General features: G+C 37.8%; 1 protein-coding gene across 5 annotated transcripts in view; it reads right to left on the reverse strand.

The window, feature by feature from the left end:
* The window catches only part of LOC126374347 (protein dead ringer), a 150,971-nt gene that overhangs the window by 109,941 nt on the left and 23,536 nt on the right, over window positions 1-17,494 (reverse strand). For 4 of the 5 annotated variants that reach the window (XM_050020946.1, XM_050020947.1, XM_050020948.1 and 1 more), the window contains exon 2: window positions 9,419-9,463. The exons of the other annotated variant lie outside the window; for it this stretch is intronic. In XM_050020946.1, coding sequence (XP_049876903.1) covers window positions 9,419-9,463 — 45 coding nt within the window. The remainder of the gene's footprint in view (window positions 1-9,418; window positions 9,464-17,494) is intronic. 5 annotated transcript variants of the gene reach the window in all.

A 17,494-nucleotide genomic window follows, 5' to 3' on the forward strand; every position in this document is an offset into this window, starting at 1 on the left:
CATTAACATTAGCACACGTAAAATAACCGCCAATAAGCCGAAGCATGCATCAAACCTCGACAAAGCAACAGGTTCTTGCCTCGACAAACACTCGGTGTTTACATTACGATCCTGGGGCTTCATTTAATAATTCTCGGGAACTAAAAGCCTTTGAACATTTCATCAGATGACCCTCGCTGTTTGCACACACTCCTGCCTCGAGATGCTAATGTGGACACAAGGACCTGTATCGCCGATCGCCCGCCGATGCGTTTATTGTTAGCCCTTCCAATACCTCAGGCTTCTTCTATTTCACTTCGATCTCCAGCGATATCTTGTGCAAACAATACAACAAAATTCTTTCCTTTTTCATTGACTGTTTTGATGTTACATTAGAATACTTTTCGGTTCGTAACTCGTAAATGCGAAACGTAAATTGTTTCATGGCAAATAATACTACGAACTTGTCAGGAAGCTATAACTGCCGTTCGAAATGAGCCAAGTATTTGAGCAAAACAAAAGGTGATAAGGAGAGGTAAATAACCTGACCCATTGACGGCGTGACGGCGACGCGGCGCATGACATGCCATTGCCGTGGTCGCGGCGCGCGGCGGCGGCGCGGCGCGAGCGCACCGCTCACTCGCGCTAACACCTGTTTAACGCTTCAAATACTCCGCTGAAACATTTCAGCATTCAAATCATATTATGTCCACTAGCCAACTCATACTTTGTTTGCTCAACAAAACCATACACACAATGCAGAAATTGCTCAAAGATAATTTAAACCTTTGTAGAGCTAAAGACGAAATCAATACATTCTTTTAGAAAAACCTTTGACGTGTACAAATTTATGCAATGATGCCGCAAACGATGCTAGCTGTAATTGTTTAAAATAACTTAAATAAGCATTTGTTCCACTAGTTTCTAATAGATGCTCATTCCAACCGTACCGTCTCTGTTGAATTCAAAATCATTTGGCCGCTTAATTTTATTCAAAATACCGCAACAGCGGTAAGTAAAAAGAGATCGTGTCGCTTATTGTGATGATAATTATTTTAGAAAACAAAAACTAGAAAGCGGACAGACGAAGATGTCTATCTGTTAATTATTGTCACCAAAATGGCGGCCGTTATTGTCAATGACTCAAAATGGCGGAGTGACAAATCGCTGGGTTTCGTGTACGTTCCGTTTGATTGACGCGTGCCAGATTCCTCGCCATCAATATACCTTTATACATAATATTTATTTATGCGTAGAAAGCGCAAATAAAGACGAGTTCTTTAACATTACGATCGAGATAATGAATCGATGTTTACGGAGACTTTTTGCCGCGTGATGCAAGTCCGACATGCCGAAGAGCCGACCGTGCAACACGCGGCAATTAATGACCGGCTGATCGACGAGTGGAGGCCGGGCCGCCGCAGACTGTTTGAGATTGGAAAATATCGAAATCGTTGAGACAATTTCGAAGCGTAGCAAACGCTCGCCGTCAATATTGACTTTTCTCACGAGCGACACGGCGGACGCGGCTCGTGCTTGTAACACACCTTGTGGCCGCTTTACAAGCCCTATTCCTTCCGCTTTTCACACAAATAGGTAATAATCGATCGCTTTTATAGCGTCGCGTGTGTAGGCGCGCCGCGGCCGGCGGGTGATACTTCGGGGAAACTTTTAAAATGTACGTGTCGTTTACAAACGATCGAACCTTGTGCGTTAAGTGGAACTACAAACTGGGCCGGGTGAGAACACTATTTGTGACCCCATCGGAATGCATCAATCAGAATCGATTCGTCCATCGCGTAAGGTCAACCCTACCTTCGGGGTAACATAAAAGTGTCATACAAACGCAAAGCTTCCTTTTGTTGACGTTATCCGCTTATTCTGCAAACCTGCAAACAACGATCATCACGTATAAAGCCTTTGTGATGTCTCGTGTTTGTACTGACTCATCTGAAGGGAAATATCCAAGATATTCAGTAAATGACATCACTAATTCTTATTATGCCCACTAGCAAAATTTAAATGAGATGTATCAACATTTTATTTGGGAAGGTCTATGAATTATGTCTTAAGTATCCCTTTGCAGTCTTTATAAATGTAATACTGAAACAGGATTGTCAAGAGTTGACGATTATTTACGATGTACTATTGGTATAGTTAATAAGAAGATATTTTTAGATTTTCCGAGTACATAGCATATAGCTAAACCATAAACCTGACGTAAACGTCTGTATTAAATCAACATTTTAGTAATGCACATTTAAATTCAACACGTTATCTTATAACAACACATTCAAGTTCACAACAGCGTGTAAAGCAGATTGTGAATAGCAAACATAACGTGGTATAAGACGTCCATCTGTGTCCATCTTAGAACATCCACACTTCGAGACCGACTTACGAATACGGTTCATTGAAAGAACGTAATGAACATGTTAGTTTAATTATCTAACACATAGAGTTCAAATTGTGATGTGAAATGAGTTTCTGATCGTTAAGTTAATTTGGTCGGAGCTGTCTATTGACGATGTCCGATCAATGGAGGCGCCAAACGGATGTGGTCTCCGCAGTATTTGAATAAAAGATGGCCAAGTTGTGTCATTTCCTTTGTGGATAGCGTAGGCCACGCCGCTTATGGATGAATTTGTCACGTCATTTGAGCTTGTATTTACTGAAGCATGTAACGAGGACAGGCGAAGCAATAGATAGGAAAAATCTCCCGCTCAAGGGAAATACGCAGCATACTGCCAAATAAAAGTCAATGTCTCCTCAGTCGGGGTTTTTACCGAAATTATATTTACGAGTATCGTCGTTGACATTAGCGTTGACATTTGCAATAATACCACAAATCAAAGAATCCGTCGTAAATATGTAAAACGTAAATCTTATTGTCTACATCCAGACGTCATAGTTTGATTCTTGGAAGAATATTTAGAGAAATCAAGTTTTGCGTCGTTTACAAAGTTTCGGACGGTTTCGAGTTGATTGACAGAAAGCTGGTCGTGATATAAATTATAACCAAAAATAAGGAAAGCTTTGAAGAAAAAACAGTCGTAAGTATAATTTTATACGAAACATCACAATATCGATCCTAAAAACAACAAAATAAGAACACCACTAGCAAGATGCTAGTGTCTAAGCATCTTAGTGTAGTGACGAAAAGAAGATAAATCGCATGCTTTAGCAGTGATCCTACGCAAATAACAATTAAACACAATAATTTCATACATCCATGGACTATTAAGCAAAGTAATTTAATAGTTAATGCTATCGGTTACATTGTTGAGTATTTCATAAGAACAGATACTAGGACAATGGGCGCGTGACGCAGTTAAAGGTATATAAGGTAATAAAACGTGGTTAGACCACAAGTTAATTACCCAGGGTTTGAGCAGCTATAAACCCTGTCCAGGAAACTAACGTCCAAACCGCAGGTCAGAGAAACCTACAGAAACTTTGTAATGTTCAATCGCGTTTTCGAATAGAAAATGTATTGGCTGTATAACCTAGTGCTTTTCACCAATATTGTCAATTATTTGCAAAATGGTAAAAAATCAACATAGATACATAAATTCACGCCCGTAATCCTAGTGGGGTGGGCAGTGCTACAAGTAGTCAAAGACAACTTGCAGACACTGTTGATACGTAGTCCTAAGATGTTAATGATGAACCGAAGGATAAGGATGTGATAAGAGGTCAGCCATAACAATTGCCCGTTACGATAGAAGCGACACAATCTCTGTATCGGATTTTACGACATGCCCGGAGAAACAAGCAAATGAACGTGAAAAACAACAGATATTCTGAAATGTTATCTGAAGTTGATAAAATTAAAACAATGGAAGAACTTAACGAACGCTTCTAAGACTACTTAATATTGAATTTGTAATGTTTGTTCATTTGTGTCGAAGCCGACATTACATTGTAACGCAACTGAGAAATATTTGAAACTTTGCAAATATTTAAACTACATGTAACTCTGTAATTATTATCTCCATTGAACAGCGAAAGCTTCATCAACTTCAAAACGAGCTACGCAAATTTCTAAAACACCCTAAGTTGTAGCTATCACAACAAAAGTCAATACCAATAAAATACCAGTCCAAAACAATATTAAAATAACGTTTCAAAGTCATTCCACTCGATACGGTTGACCATCCTGCAAAATATGATCACAGGAATGTTCCCTGACAATAGTAGCTCGATGTTCATCGTTACATCGACATAAATCAATCGAGCCTCGATTGAGATCTCCCATTTATCAATCAATGTTCTGCGCAGGAGTTCTCGTGGTGGCACTTATCGAAACACTGACATCATTAATAAATCTAAGTACAAGCAAATGCGCGCTCCTAAACGACGATTGACATTACTCATCTATAAAAATGTTATGGAGAGTTCATTTCTTTTTTTTTAAGTTAGTGTTCTGCTTACTGATGCCTTTATTTCTGAAGCTCGTATTCAAATATTGTTAGCATCTGTATGTCTGTTGTATGTTCATAAAGAAAAACGTATTTAAAGTAATGACTCAAAGGAGCTTGGTGCATATTTTTGCATTCATATTTTCGCATATTGCAGCTAATTCTATTGAAATTAATTTAATTGCATTACAAATGATTCTCAACCATCCTACCTATATCGGTAATTATAAATATGTACTTGTAATAAAAACTACATTACGTGAGACAGGGACTAAGAAACCTTGGAAAAACAATGAAATAGTCCGTAATAAGTAGGTGTAATAAATGATTCTCGTGAGACTTCCTTTTATTGATAATATTCCTATACATCGTTATAGAACTGCAATATATCAATTGTTTTTTAATCAAGAACAAAGCTATCAGTATTTCAAAAGATTATGTTTATGAAATGAGTGCAAAACTTCTTTTGTAGATGCCTTGCCTATTGATAATTTCTCAGAGTAAGCGTGTAATTATATATCATTACATTATTTATTAGTAATTATTTTTATATTGGACTACTACACTTTAGAGGAACCTAATGATGTAAAGTTACTAAATCTACTGATGATACGATAATTTCGGCAGTTTAGCTGAAAATAATTAAAAGCAGATCAAAAGAGAAAAGCTGAACAAAACATCAACATATCTGTGATAGAAAATGAATCCCATTTAACATAAAGGCACACTTTTTAAACCATCCACTCAAAGGCGTCACCCATCAGAATAAACAGTCATCTCCAAAATCAATATGAACCCTTCCCGATAACCAAATAACCTCGAATCGAATGAAAAAATAAATAAAAAACGCACACAAAAACCAAAAGGAAAATAAGAGAAGTTTGTAATCGAACACGACCGATCTGTCAACTATCATTGTATTGAAATATTTCGTATCAATAGTGGGTTAGATATGAATAAATCATAATGAATTCAAAGACATCATTCCTATACGAAAATTGAATATGATAGATATTACACATCAAAATTGATCTTCGATTAAACATACCAGAGAAATGATACAAAACCATTGGATGCTGATATCATAATCATTATTGTATCAAAACTCAAAATATAATCTGATCCGCCTTGAAAAGTTCTACAAAACCCAACCTTCGAAATATACAAATCGGAAACTTAGCCGTGATCGCTAAGTGTGAAACCGAACTCACACCCGCTCGATCTACGCATTATATTTTTATTTTTTTATAAAAAAAACACTAAAACCGGAGAAAAACTCCAAGCTATCAAAACAGAGAGGTGACAAATAAGAAATCCACCAGCGCGGCAGTTCCGCTCCTTCATAATGGACCGCGCCCCGCTGTGTGCGCCCGCGCACGATTAACAAACAATGCCTGACCGACCGCATTCGCGGCTTATTAATCCCGTCTTGCTGATGTTTCCATATCACACCAGAGCTACTAGATATTACACCAAGCTACCTAGGTCCTAGGCTATTTGATTCCACTTAGTTCATAATGAACAGAACATAATTGTTCAGTCTTAGAACGATTCAGGACATTACATCACTCATAGTGTAGAATGGACTTGGGTAAATGACCATTCTTTTTAACATAATTCGAATTTTTTATCATGTAGATCTAGATATATTTGGATCGATATTAAATTATTACTCGGCTAAATCAGATAATATGAAATGCGCATCGAACAATATAATTAATGATTAATTTCAAAAGGTATGACATGAAAGTAAGATCGTGCCTTAAAAATACCAAACTCGCATGCCTTAAATAATTGATAAATCAATGCAGTTCTCAACGCGAGGGGCACTAAATCAAAAAGAGTAACCGAGCGCCTATCATAACGTTTTGACGTAGAGTAACGTGTCCAATATTAAACTGTTGCCACTAGATGGCGCGATAACCAGCTGTCAAACTCACCTGTCATTAGCTTATTAATGGCCATCCGCCGCCATGTTGATAGATTAAAACCTTATTTGAATTTTATTACAAGTAAGTACATCGAGACCAGTTTCTCGATTATTTTTTTCGTTCGGGAGCATGGACAAAAATAATTAATAACATACGTAAAGTAACTGCACGCAACTACCTACTTTAAGGATAGCGGTATCGCAAGACAATAAGACATCTGTCAGATTTTAATTATACATATGACAGTGACAGACAACAAAATTTAAATGCGTAACAAATTTTGTAAACGGCACGATAAAGTCTGTTTTGTATTCGATCTATATTAGAAATCAGTAACCGGGCAGGATATTTAATCACATTCAGCACAATCAGGTTTGTTGAATAACGCAACTAACAATGATCTAATTAAACGTGCGTCACCCTGAACGCGTAATAACGTGTGGATTGTGTCGCGGGCGCAGAATACAATGGTGCGCCCACGCCGCGTCTGGCGTGCCGTCTGCACTCGACTCTGCGCATCCTCCTGCAATTTGGCCCAATTTGCATCCAACGTACCGATTTCCAGAAACAAAAATCAAATTTATTGCCATGTTTACGGAGAGTGAACAAACTACCCGACTTAACACTTTCGCTATTATCCTTCGTTTTTTCAACAGCAACACTGTCTTATTTAGCCAAACATTTGAATCTACAGCCTAACAAGCATCTATTAACTCAACAAAGTTTGAACCTTCACATACGTTGTTAAGATTGAATGTGATTCCTGCGTTTGATGGAGTTGTAACGTTTTGTTTGTGTCCACATGCCGGGGTTTGGACCACACACGGTCGCGCGTCAACATCGGTCCCTAGAACAACACTATAGCACTTAGTATACTTTACAGGTAAACTAGTAGCTTTTGAACGCAAACGTCACATAGTTTGATATGCACTCGGGGCGTAACATGACGTATTCATTTCCGGGTGAAGGAAGTCGAATGTGTCAACTTTACGAGTTCTTTCTTCGATTCATTCGATTTCGAATTTGAAAAAGTTTTAAACTCTTTTATAACGCGTCGGGCACTTTTATGGCCGACTTTACTTTACTTACTATAATGTCTTAATAAACACACATATAAAATAAACGCCAGACTTTAACCCGACAAATCATAAGCATTGTAAAGGAACATTTTACATATGTATACTTACAAGAGAGATCAAATTGCCAGATGAAAATGGTAATTGCCCATTAGGTGAGAGTAATAAAAGTAAAGACAGATGTAAAGATATCGTTACAAGAATAGATGAAGTAGTGAATGGAGGCAGAGAGGAAGTACTTGATGAGAAACACGAGTGAATTAAACTAGTAAACAATACAGAAGCTGCGTGGGTGACAATGGACCGGTAGCTCACGCGACGACGGGACGGCAGTAACTCACACGGATTTACATTTTTATTACGACGGCACTGTATGAAAACATAATAAATGTCACACGGAGCTCAAGGAGTTGCAAAAAGTAAATATTGCCCGAGAAAGATGTGACAGTTGAGGATCATCAACATTGAAGAGAAGCAACTTTGAACTGTGTCTTCCGAAAGCAATTATGTAGATACTCAATTACAGCACAGCCTGGACACTTCATAGAAAAATCTGCCGTGTACTGTTGGATGGCTGAGAAACTTAATTCAAGCTCTTGGTGCGGGGCGAAGAGTGTCACTTCTATACTAACTATTATTGTTTATTCTACCTACCTATGCAGTCAAATTCGCATTACTTGTGCCGTGTCTATTTTGGTACTGAGAACAAAACTTGCCTTTGACAAGCAAAATGCAGATGAAGATGAGAAAATTATTGCTACAGGTGCCCTTTTAGTGTAGGAAAGTGAGTAAAATTTAACGATGGCAATAGTTGCGCGGTGTGCGTACTTCGCGGATGAGCGCGCGCGCAGCGGGGGTGAAGCGACAGGAAGGGGCGGGGCCGCACACGTTAGCACACGTACCAACACCAGTTGGAGCGATCATGTGTCTTCAGACATTATTATGATGAATGCCGCATTTATATTTTTCGAAATAAGTGTTGTTATGAGCGAGGGCTGCGGACAGCGCAATCAAAAGCAATTTGAAATCTTAGGTTATGTTAAGAATTACCGTTTCTAAAGCTTTTTCATGCATCACGTAATAAATTTAAAGTGGCTATCATTTTAAAGATTGACAATTCTATCTAATAAAGACTCGCCTTACCAACGACACTTATTATCGTAAAGAAATCCGTTACTTCCGAAGAGGCCTCCCAAATCGAGTCCTCAAACTCCTTGACTGGAGGGTCTACCTCACTACCGTGTTACGTTGGAATCGCCCCCACATGTTTGTCCTCTTAAATCTTGCTATCTCTTTTTCTCTCTTATAATATTGTCACATAATTACTCACTCTACGTGTGGTCTAATGACCACCGTTTGACCAAGCAGGGTAATAACAGCGTTATGACTGTTGAAATAAATAATTAAATAGCACTATCATAAAAGGTGTTCTTTGTCAGTTCCATTAAAGGTGTTAACATGTGCACGAATATTCTAGAAATAGGACTTTTTCGGGCGAATTTGCCCTAAGACCCAGTTAGGCCTGGGCCTATGGCGGCCATAATTATATCAGGGGTGGCAATCGTCACCAAGAAAGCATTGATGATAACAAGAATTAATTCAAAATATGTACTTTAAACCTAAATATTATATTCTTCACTTAAGGCTTGCGCAAATGATGGCACTGCACCACACGCATCATACATATGTGTCTTTGATTGAAATAAAAGTTGTCAATAAGCTTAATTCAAGTTATAGTCTGTATGATGGGTGCTGAGAAAGGAGCGACTGATACTTAAATATGTAGCCTAGGGCTTACCGAGCTAAGACATATCCGCCACTCAGATAGAAAAATGCATAATATAGTCTCAAACTCCTAAATAAAAACCTCGCACCATGAACTTTAAAATGATAAAAGGAAAACATCGCAGCGTCGTAATTTACCAGATTTCCCATTCGGGCTGGAAAGTAAAGTCAGTCATTGTCTGTAATTTTGATTATACTATAAAACATTTACATAACATTTACTTACTGAATTTAAACTAGGATACTTGAAGATAGGAGGCTGAAGACATACCTGGAATTAAAAATGAAAAGATGAATGTAATATTTTTTTGCAAGTCTTCAAAAACAAAAGTGGTAGCACGTTATATGTAAATATTTCAATAAGGAGTTTCATGCTATCGAGAGATTGTACATTCCACAACACAGCAAGTTACGTAAAGTAAACACACATCGTTCAAAACCAAATACAGGTTGTTAGTGACATCGTAACAAATACTGAGGGGGAGGATGATTCAAACTATGATTCTGAGTTAATATCAAGTGGTCCATCTTTGGACTTCGTATCAACAGTGGCTGCAAGTTGTCTTTGATTACTTGTGGCTCTGCCCACCCCATTAGGGATTACGGGCGTGAGTTTATGTATGTATGTATGTATGTATCAAGTGGAATTTTCTGTCGGAAAACTCGTGAAAATTATAGTGTTTCTTTAAATTATTTTCCGTTCCATACTTTTGCGACGGAAAATTCCGCTTGATATCAACTCAGAATCAAGTCCTGAATTATCCCTCAAAGTTTCCGTTACGATGTCACTAACACCCTGTATAGAAGCCTGATCCACCCTGGTGCAAAACAAAAGGTCGCAGCATTTAGATACGATATATTCTCAATGACAGTAACATTATCAAACCCCCAACAAAAGACTGAATACAATCAAAATTAAATACGATTTAAATACTGTGGACACAATAAAAAAATATCCAAAAAGGTGATTTCTGGCGATAGTATTACCATAATGGAATGCGTGGACCAGACCTGTGGGTGCTTATTAAATATTAACAAATAGAAGAGGTAGTTGGGCCACCGGTGATACATCAGCAAGTCAAATGGAGGGAAAACGCCAGTCATCATAGGTCCGAGGACACAGGACTGGTAGCGCACCATCGCTTTATGGCGATCATAGGAAGTAAGATACTATAATATTTTGTTATTAAAAATGCACGCACACATGTCAGAAAAGCCAGTGGATTGAAATTATGATGAATAAAGGTGGAAGCAAATGAAAATTCTTCCGCGACGTACGCGCTGTCAGAATTTTCAGTTTTAATTATGGAATTATCACAGAATAGAGAAGGTAGATTTATGATTATGTTAATTTGAAAAAATCGCATGCCGTGCCGCATTCTTGTAATGACGTCATCTGTTCTTTATATAGAGGTAATTCCATATAACAGAAAAATCTGACAGCACAATTAGTAAGGACAATAGGTAATATCTAATTTTGTCAGACTTACTTACTTATAAATGCGTAGTTGTACCAACGACCTTTACTACAGATAGGTGTTTGTAACCTGTATACCTACCATATATTTAGTATAATTATATATTTTATGCAATGAAAAATAAACAATCTAACAGTTCTAATATATTTTTTTATATTCAAATAGCTGAGAAAAAATATAGTAAAGGCATTCATTGAAATAATCAAGTAGCCTGCCGAGAAAATCAAGGAAAATCGTTCAAATAATCCATTCATTAATAACTAAAAGGTTTCATAATAAGTAGTTATCACCGGAGATACAAGTATAGTTCGAGAGCCGCGCTATACTATTGTGAAGGTCCGGCCTAATGGAGGCGCTTGCCTCGACAGCTACTGAATCCACACAAAAGGCTCTCAGGAAGATATTATTATTGTTGGTTTATCTCGAACCGATTCAGTAACATCAGCAACCCCAAGCCGATCACAAAATCATTTCATTCAATATTCCGTTCTAAAAGTAACGTGAAAACAAAACAAAACTCAAGAACGAGTGTTTTATGTCCCATTTGCGGACCACTCGCCTCGCTAAGAAATACCTCAACAAGAATCGATACATTAGCATACACGATAAAAGAGGCCAGTCAACATGCATGATATATTAAAATCACGTCTGCGGAACAATTAACAGAAACGAGCGAACGATCAAATAATAAAAAGTGCCTTTGTCATTACAAACAGTCGAGGCGACGTATTACAAGTTCTTAGAAACGACATAACGTCGAGAATAATAATAACTTAGTAATAGCCGATGAATCGGTTTTCAGATGCTCGGCCAATCAGCCGCGCGCCGCTCCATCTTGGCGTATATTGTGCCTAATTATCTGTTATTCTCTTAAACCTCGATTATTTGACACGCATTTCGAATTTGTAAAGAACAATTCAAAAACCCAGTACCTAGTCAAGGGTCATTCAGAGCCACAATACAAACTTTTACAACTAATTAACTTATTTAGGCATATTTTTACATAACGTTATCCAGCCACCCAGCTATTACAACTGACTAGAACTATTAAAATTGCTAACAAATAAAAGTAGCTGCTAACAAGATCCATGAAATCATAATTTCGAGAATTTTCCACCCGTCAATCAGAACCATTATAATGAAATCATTATGCGAATTATCGTTTGAGTATGACGCAGCTAAGTAACATGTATTACGGCATAGTTGTTCAAGCAATATCCGACCATTTAGACTCATTCTCTGGTAGAAAGAAAACACACGTTAGTTAACCTCAAAACATCAGGGGACAAAAAGGCGAGACGAGACGCATCACCTCCAACCTCCGATTGAGAAACCCAATTTGAATAACAATCAATAAATTAATGTACCACCATAATTTATTCATAAGCAGAGAAGCAGTGACACACGGCGCGACAGCCGCTGAATCCAAATGAAATTTTATAAGAAACGCTTCTTTTCAACGGCCCATTATGGTCAGAATGTAATACTTTTCTTAACGTATCATCATTATCGGTCCTCGGCCACAATGCTCCTTTGACTCCGTGTCGTTAAAGTCGACTAATCTCTTTTTACACGTAAAAACGGACGACGCCGAATGAGTTTCTCGTGTTGGAATAATTAGTCCGCAATTGAAAGCGTGCTTTATTTCAACAGGCCGGACAATACGGACATGACATGGTTGGCCAACGGTAAAACACTTTCACGGAATACAATGATTATTTCAAAAGCGCCTGATTCCGAAACCGTCTAGTGATCCTGCCTTAAGAATAGCCATAAACATATTAATTTATTATGCAGACTATATTCGTTCCATTTAGAATATGAAAAGAAAATAATACTTATTTAAATTGTCGCCTGCGGCCATAAATAGCAGGTCGTTAATTACCGACTGTAATCACATTTCGCCAAACGCGTTACGACACACATGTCCCATCCCTTCGCCGTTCTAAATTTAAATATTATTAAGGCGGGCGCGCACGCTCCCTGTCTAGATAGAACCGAAAATAATTTATGAAGCTTTGTTTGGGGCGTCAAGACTCATCTCAAATTCGTTGCTATACAAATATAAAAACGCTTGCACATGTTCTTATAAGAGAATAAATAAACTAAGCTAAAATTCGTGATATATTACGAGGGGATGTTTAAAAATAGGCCTGCAAAATGATTCTAGATAATTCAATTCCGAAAGGCTACCGTCTCATCACGAAACGCCTCACTCTAATAAGCCTCCTGGCCCAAATTTTGGCGCAATTTAATTCATTATATTTCATCGGCCGTCCATTAGGTAAGATATCATCTTTGGGAAGTATAAATCAGGCTGGTAATAACAACCTGGATAACTGGTGTCAACTACTGGGATACGTAAATTATATTCTGGAGCATACATTACGACGGCTAAAATTACAGGTCATATGTTAGAATTGTTAATTAATTTCACCTAGCACAATAAACATTATTATAATTTACACCGTTTGAACAGTTCCTTGGGATTTTACCTCACAAGAAAAAAAAATATTACTGAAAAATAATTGAAGCTTGGTATTTAAAACTTGAAACCCTAATATTGTAAATAACTAAGTTGATATGAAAATGATTAGGTATGTCAAATAAGCAGCAAAATGTGAAGTAGCCGATATACAGCCGCGGGCGTTCGTGCCGACATGCGAATCGATCGACTGCGCTCTAGCCACCGACGCACATCACTAATTCCTCAACTCACCATCGAATTCCAGCATAATTCATACAAAAACGTCCAAGACTAAACACGGGTGGTTTAATATTAAGATGATTATGTCAAATGAGTAGTAAAATGTGGAGCTATCGTCGAGAGACCCGCAGGCGGTCGTGACGACATGCGAATACGATCGACTACGCTTACTGCCACTACAACACTAATCGTCCAACTATTAGGTTTTTCGACGAATTCAAATGCCTATTCTACTTCTCTATAAACTCGCAAGATCTTGTATGAAATTTATAAAACATATCATACACACTGTAGGTACGTTTTATAACGACGTGGATACCGACTTAGAATTAGGTTGAATTGTCATTTGAATAACGATCGGAATTGAAATAAAAAAGTACAGTATGAAAAATAATGAATAATTCATAATAGAAAACTTAGTTTCAACAATAGACAAGCGTACGTAATAAACGTATTTTTAAATATTCAATTCATATATTTTGTTTCAACTGTCAACGAATAATTACAGCCAACGAATTTCCGAAAGTTCAACCCAGCAGTCTACCTACCAGAATGGATCAAAATTATTATTATATCGAATAGGGTATTAAAATAATATCAGTGGACAGTTGCGTGTCTAAATCCCGCCTGGAGGTAACAGTAGTAGCCGGCAAAATTGCGGGCTGTCAGCTGACTGGCCGATCGATGTCGAGCGAGTCGATCCGACGCGTTTAATCGTGGGAATCGATTATCTGTGGCATTATAATCGATCGATTTGTGATGATGATAGTATTGTCTTTGATGCGAAATAAAAAGGCAACACATGCGATACGTAGCGTGTGGTTATGATTATGTTGTAGATTTTATTGATTGAATTCATAACGGAAAGCTGCAGTAAAATGGCTAAACTTTCATACCTCTGTGTTGATTATATTCAAGTGTATGTGCTAATAATACCTCAAGATATCTGAATCAAAGCAGTCATTATTTCACAACAGCACATAAAATGACAGAAACACGTATAACTGTCGTGTTACAATTACGAAGGCGTTCCATTACGATTTGATTGCGCCAATTATTGCAGTTGTTATTGGAAAAACTGCCAACTGACAATTGTGGCGCGCTTGGCGCTGATCTGGGGGGTTAAAAACGCCACATCGAAGCAATTCATCTAAAAAAGCGATATTGCTATTTGACATTTGCGCATATAAAAGTAAGTGCGCAATGCAAACAAATGTCAAATAGCAATATTCCTTTCTTAGATGAATTGCTTCGATGTGGCCATTTTAACCACCCTGTGCAGTTGTGAGGGAAATCATAAGATACTTCGCAGATTCTCACGATAGAATCACGCATCTAGATGGGGAGTAGTCGTATAACATGGCAATTGGAATAAGTTTAGTTTAGTTTATTGGAGTAAGTTTGGATATAATATACGTAATGGATGACTAAGATTGAGAGGGGAATGTTAGGTTGATTTGAACACGTAGAGCGGATGAAAGATAATAGGATTACGAAAGCGGTATATAAAGCGAAGGTTGATGGTAGGGCTGGCAGAGGAAGACCTAGAAGGACGTATATTAACCAAATTGGAGATGCCTATAGAAAAGGTTTAGTACGATCTACTCTGAACCGGCGTGCGTGTATGAAACGATTAATGCATGTGGAGGAAGCAAGAGACGTGTGTCCGGATCGAAGCAAATGGAATTCCATAGTCTCTGCATACCCCGGTGGGAAATAGGCGTAAGTTTATGTATGTATGTATATATGGAATAAGTTTCATACACATTAACTAAACAAATCGTGTTTTGTGTTGTAAACTACTTTTATTTATAAATAGGCAATCGTCCTGTAATCCTTAAAGATGAAGGGCTAAAGAAATTCCACAAATGAAGAATTTTTACTCCAGAAAATTAAAACTATTAATATACAGTATTAAGTAAGTATGTAAATAAAGTTTCACTTTCAATATGCTGGTTGTGTTTATCCGATCTAGTAAATATAAATTGCATCACCAATTAATTGATCCATTCAAGTATAAAGCATAAAAAGTACATCACATATCCAACACGGTTTCTCATCCACCCACATAATTCTACTAAACCGTTCTTGATAGACGGTTTACCGTGAATCTCAGAGATAATGATAGCTCTAGTATGCACGATGGTGTATCAAAACATAAGTAGAAGTAAAGGTAGTTTAATAGCTGCTTTCATAGATCAAGAAAGGTTTAAGGTGCTTTTTTGTAATTTCATAGATTAGGTGTTTATTTTGAATTTGAATTTCATCATCATCATTAACGTCCCCACTGCTGGGGCACGGGCCTTCCCTATGGATGGATAGGGAGATCGGGCTTAAACCATCACGCGGGCCGAGTGCGGATTGATGGTTATTAACGACTGCTAATGCAGCCGGAACCAGCGGCTTAACGTGCCTTCCGAAGCACGGAGGAGCTCGAGATGAAAACTTTTTTTTTGTGGTCACCTATCCTATGACCGGCCTTTGCGAAAGTTGCTTTACTTCAACAATCGCAGACCGAGCGTGTTAACCGCTGCGCCACCAAGCTCCTCAATTTGAATTTAAATAAAGATGTAAATTAATTCCGTAATTGAAAATACTAGGCATGACTACTTTGATATTTAGCAAACAAAGGCCTAGATACCTATAGAAATGTTTTATTTTAACATTGTTCAGATTACGCCAACGGATGATAGGACATTATCTATTAGCTGACTCTATCGATGGTAAATAAAGACTACAGTTCAAGGAATTTTGGAAAATACCGCAGTGCTTGACCAATATTAAGGAAAACCTAACATGATACAGGTACATGCTGACATAACAAGCAAAGGAATGTCGTCCGAACAGCCACATAACGAATGATTCTTTTAATCAATCCGCTCTACATTTAACGTGTTGAGCAACAACGGATTTTCGCATTACATTTAGCTATTACACGCTAATAGTTTCGCTCACTTGATATATTATCATATTCATATCATACTGCTCGCGTTCAATCGAATACCTGTCAGCCAAATGATGATTGAACGCAGCTGTAATGACTTTTTTACCTACCACCTTCTTGTGTCTACTGAATATTGCTCTATGGCAATATCGAGAAGTGGCTACCGTTTAATAGGGGGCGATTTGATAATAAATTACAGTCATTACGCATCTCGAACCCCGAGACACGCGCGGCGGAAGGCGGCGCGCACGCACGCCATACCTCTTCTTGTTTTATGTCATATTTCTATAACTCCCGCCTTTAAACGACAACGATACAAAATGGATATAAATGACAATCGTGTAGGTAAGTGGCCTGAAGGTCCTCAGAACAAAATAAAACCAGCAAAACAAGAAAAGAAACAAGCATTTATGCATAACGATAAATATTAAAACGAACTCATCTCTAGACTAGACAATATAGACACTGTTGACACAAGTAGTAAACAAAATGGATTTAAACTGAAAAGTGTCAACAGTGATTTATTGATTCCTGCACATAAATATTCATAAACTTATTCCTGAAGTAAATTACGTAATAATTCATTCTGGCTAGAAAACGTAATAACTTTCTTAATGCAATATTAGAACGAGCTGGCATTTAGAGGTATTTACGCGGCGTACAATTCTTGATATAGACCGACGGTAGAATACCAGTTTATAATATGCAATATTATGGACTACGAGTTTATAATATTGGATATTAAGTATTTGTTGGGAGGTGCCGGTCGCGTAATTAGAGGATGCAAGCGGGTCGCGCGATAACTAGTCTTAATACTCTTAATGACGTGAAATCGCGCCGCCATCTTGGAATGAAGCGGCGATGGCGGGAAAGCTTGCAATTAGAGCTAAGTGCTAACCAACCGCACGACACAGCTTTGCCTCTCATGAGATATGGGAGGCCGAATTTTGAAATGTCTATCATTGTCTAAATACAAGACGACAGTCTAAGAGTCTAGAGGTCAAATAGAATTGACCTGGCATGTGTAATATGATAAAATAGCTTAAGACGTAAGACGATACAAAGGAAGAACACCAAATTATCTACGCAAGCAGCTAAGTTAAACAATTAGGTACGAAACCATTATGGCGACTAATTTCCAAAAGCTAACGGATTCAATGATTTCATTGGACA

The sequence above is a fragment of the Pectinophora gossypiella genome, chromosome 17 (assembly GCF_024362695.1).
Source record: "Pectinophora gossypiella chromosome 17, ilPecGoss1.1, whole genome shotgun sequence".
Lineage (NCBI taxonomy): Eukaryota > Metazoa > Arthropoda > Insecta > Lepidoptera > Gelechiidae > Pectinophora > Pectinophora gossypiella.